Source organism: Canis lupus, chromosome 21 (assembly GCF_003254725.2).
Source record: "Canis lupus dingo isolate Sandy chromosome 21, ASM325472v2, whole genome shotgun sequence".
NCBI lineage: Eukaryota > Metazoa > Chordata > Mammalia > Carnivora > Canidae > Canis > Canis lupus.
Window position 1 is genome coordinate 29,928,426 of NC_064263.1, and position 3,641 is coordinate 29,932,066.

Sequence of the window (3,641 nt, forward strand, 5' to 3'; positions counted from 1 at the left end):
AATAAAATTAATTATTTTAAAATATAGTTTTATGTATGTCTTTAACATTACTTTCATAACTAGAAGAGGAAACAAATTATATGATTTGATGCCAGAAATTAAAATTTTGCTGAATCTTTCTCATTTATTAGTGTTTTCAATATATAATTCTTATGTAGACAAATCCTTCAACCTCTGTATCCTTATATGTAAATAACTCCTGGTGGATGAAGATTAAATGACATGAATTTTGCCAGAAATCATTCGTCAACTACAGGCACTGTGTAAAAGAAAAATGTGATCAGGGTTCTTCCTGTGGCTGCTTGGTCTCCTCCAGAAGATTCCAACAATGGAGAAAACACCTCTGCCCTCTTAACTTTGAGTTCTTTATAATGTACAAATCTTCTGCTTTGTGTCTGTATCCCCTCCAACCCCCTCCCTGCCCCCCCCCCCACACACACAAATCTACCCAGAATTTACAGAAAACAAAGCCAGTAAATCATCACTTTTATTCTGCTAAAATCTTTATCTTAGAATCTATTTTGGCTCTTCTATTATTGCTCTTATCCAAACTTTTTTCAACAGTCCAGACGAGTTGAGGATACATTATGTTTAAAAGGACTTATTGAGTTATTATTGATGAATTTTCTACCTCTACACAAATTTTGAGCCTCTTCTGAGCTTACCACAGCCTATTCTTATTTCTCTTTAATTCACAGGTAGATCCGAGAAGAAGACATCCCTGAGTATGATGATATGGATATCACCCTGGGTATAACCAATAGCTCCAGGCTTCAAGTACCTGAATTCATCCTCCTGGGGCTCCCAGGCATTCATGAGTGGCAGCACTGGCTCTCTCTGCCCCTGGCTCTGCTCTACATCTTAGCTCTTTGTGCCAACATCCTCATCTTAATCACCATCCAACATGAGCCTTCCCTGCACCAGCCCATGTATTGGTTCCTTGGTGTCTTGGCTATAGTGGACATTGGCCTGGCTACCACTATCATACCCAAGATCCTGGCCATTCTCTGGTTTGATGCCAAGGCCATCAGCCTCCCTGAGTGCTTTGCTCAGATCTATGCCATCCACTCTTTTATGGGCATGGAGTCAGGCATCTTCCTCTGCATGGCTATCGATAGATATGTAGCCATTTCCTACCCCCTTCGGTACCCCTCCATACTCACTGAGGCTTTTGTGATCAAAGTCACACTGTCCATGGTGCTCAGGAATGGCCTGTTGACCCTCCCAGTGCCTGTATTGGCTGCCCAGAGACACTATTGCTCCAGGAACGAAATTGACCACTGTCTATGCTCTAATTTGGGGGTCACTAGTCTGGCCTGTGATGACATCACTATTAACAGATTTTACCAGTTGGCCTTGGCATGGGTTATGTTTGGGGGTGACATGGGTCTGGTCTTTGCTTCCTATGCTTTGATTATTCGCTCAGTGCTGAGGCTGAACTCTGCTAAAGCAACATCAAAGGCCCTGAGTACCTGCAGCTCCCATCTCATCCTCATTCTCTTTTTCTACACGGCTGTTATTGTGGTGTCTGTCACCCAGCTAGCAGGAAGAAAGTTCCCCCTTATCCCTGCTCTCTTCAATGTGCTGCACAGTATCATGCCCCCAGCCTTTAACCCCATGGTTTATGCCCTCCGGACCCAGGAGCTGAGAGTGGGCTTCCAGAGGGTGCTTGGTTTGGATGACAATGTGTCCAGGAAGTGAGCCAGCTTTAAATGGCTGGCTTTTATAACTGGTATTACAGAAAGAGCACAGGCTTTGGAGGGCAACAGCCCTGAGTTAAAATTCCATGTCTCCCAATTGCTAGGAACATCAATTCAAATTACTTTACTTGTTTTATACAGCATATACTATATGCCAGGTACTGTAAACATTTCACAAATATTAACTCACATAATTGCATAACAACGCTATGAAGCAAGTACAATTGCTATTTATATATTTTGCAGATGAGGCAAGAAAGTTGAGAAACTTGCCCAAGGTCAAATGGGAAGGAAATTGCAGAGTGAGATTTAAACAGTCAGGTTCCAGAGTCCCTGTTCTTAACACTTTCTCTCTATTCAACCTTGCTACTAACATTTAAAACAGGAATTAAGATGACCAAAAATAAAGGAATGATATCTAAATTAAATGAAATTATATTATCACTTCTCAATTAATAAAAGAAAATTCCATTTAAAAGTTGGCAGCAATTTTCCTGTCTGATAGAAAATACAGAACATTTTAAATGCTCTAGAATCACTCTAGAGAACCCCACTAATTCTATATAAGTCAAGAATTTGACAGGAATCATTTTGCCACTTCATAAACTCTTTGACAGTGCTTGAGTTCATTTGATTAAGCACTAAGAAGACTATCCCACCCACCCTCCCAATGCTGCAATTTAGTGGCAGTATAAAGGTCAGCAAAGTTCTCTAAAGTAGAACTTGCCCTATAAGGGAAATGATACAAGTTTCTGGAGAGAGAAAAGAAAAATAATTTGGTAAAATTATTTTTTAGTTATTTTAATGTCAGAATATAGACCAGCAAGGGTGGGTTTTGGGCTCCAAAGTGACATATGACTAAGTTTAGGAAATTCCCCTGACCTAATTACATGGCATAATGGCAGACTTTCACCCAGCAGCATGTCTGAGAATTCAACTCAATTCTAACAGGATCTACTGGGAAACAGCGTCAGATTCCACAGGTTAAGGGTTTAGTCCTACAAGACTGTCCTCCATCCCCTGCTTCAGTGCCAGCACTTCTTTCTCTGGTTCCATTAATTTGCTAGAGCAGCTCACAGAACTCAGAGAAACATTTTACTTACTAGATTATCAGTTTATTATAAAAAAGATATGTCAGGAACAGCCAGATGGATGAGATGCAGAGGGCAAGGTATGCATTAAGTGATATGGAGAACAAAGGCAAAAGAATAAAAAAATTAAACATCCTTATAACTTACAACCCATTGGCAAGTATTTGGGACGGGCAGGGTGACCTTACTCCAGGAACTTAGCTGCCTCCATATTAACACTTGGCTAGAAGTAAAAGGCAACCTTAGCTTGACATTAGCTAGACTTCCAGAATCCTGTAAGTCTTATTTAACACACAAAAATCCCTTTGGAAACTTCCTTTATCTCTACCCACCAAGATGTATGTTAGCAATCATCCTCCAAGCATATGGCCCACTGATATAATCTGAAGGGGTTCATGACTAAATTTTATTAGACAGTAGTAAATGATCTTTTCCTAACAATAGCTAGCTCCTCAAGGTCCTGGAAACCTTACTTCCAAATTCCTTATGCAATCCCCAAACCCGTTCCAACTCAAAAGTATATAATCAGCCACTCCTCACAACTCCAATGCAGCTCTTTCTGCTCACAGGTCCTGTCCTTGTGCTTTAATAAAACTACCCTTTTCGCACCAAAGACCTCTCAATAATTTATTCTTGATCTTTCATTCCTGAAACTCAACATTTCACATCATTAAGGGCACAGAGCTTCCATGCCCTCTCCAGGTACAACATCCCCACATCTCTATCTGTTCATCAACTGGAAAGAGATCTGAATCCAGTCCTTTTTTATGGGGATTTCATTATATTGTCATGTTTGACTAAGTCATTGGCCATTTGTTGACTCAGCCTCCAGGCACTCTTCCCTCCCCAG

At 40.6% G+C, this 3,641-nt stretch overlaps 1 protein-coding gene across 1 annotated transcript; it reads left to right on the forward strand.

The window, feature by feature from the left end:
- The first annotated feature begins 735 nt into the window (after positions 1–735).
- LOC112667540 (olfactory receptor 688-like) lies at positions 736–1,701 on the forward strand. The gene has a single exon (XM_025459293.3). It carries the CDS (start codon positions 736–738, stop codon positions 1,699–1,701), a length of 966 nt encoding a protein of 321 aa, XP_025315078.3.
- Positions 1,702–3,641: the final 1,940 nt, after the last annotated feature.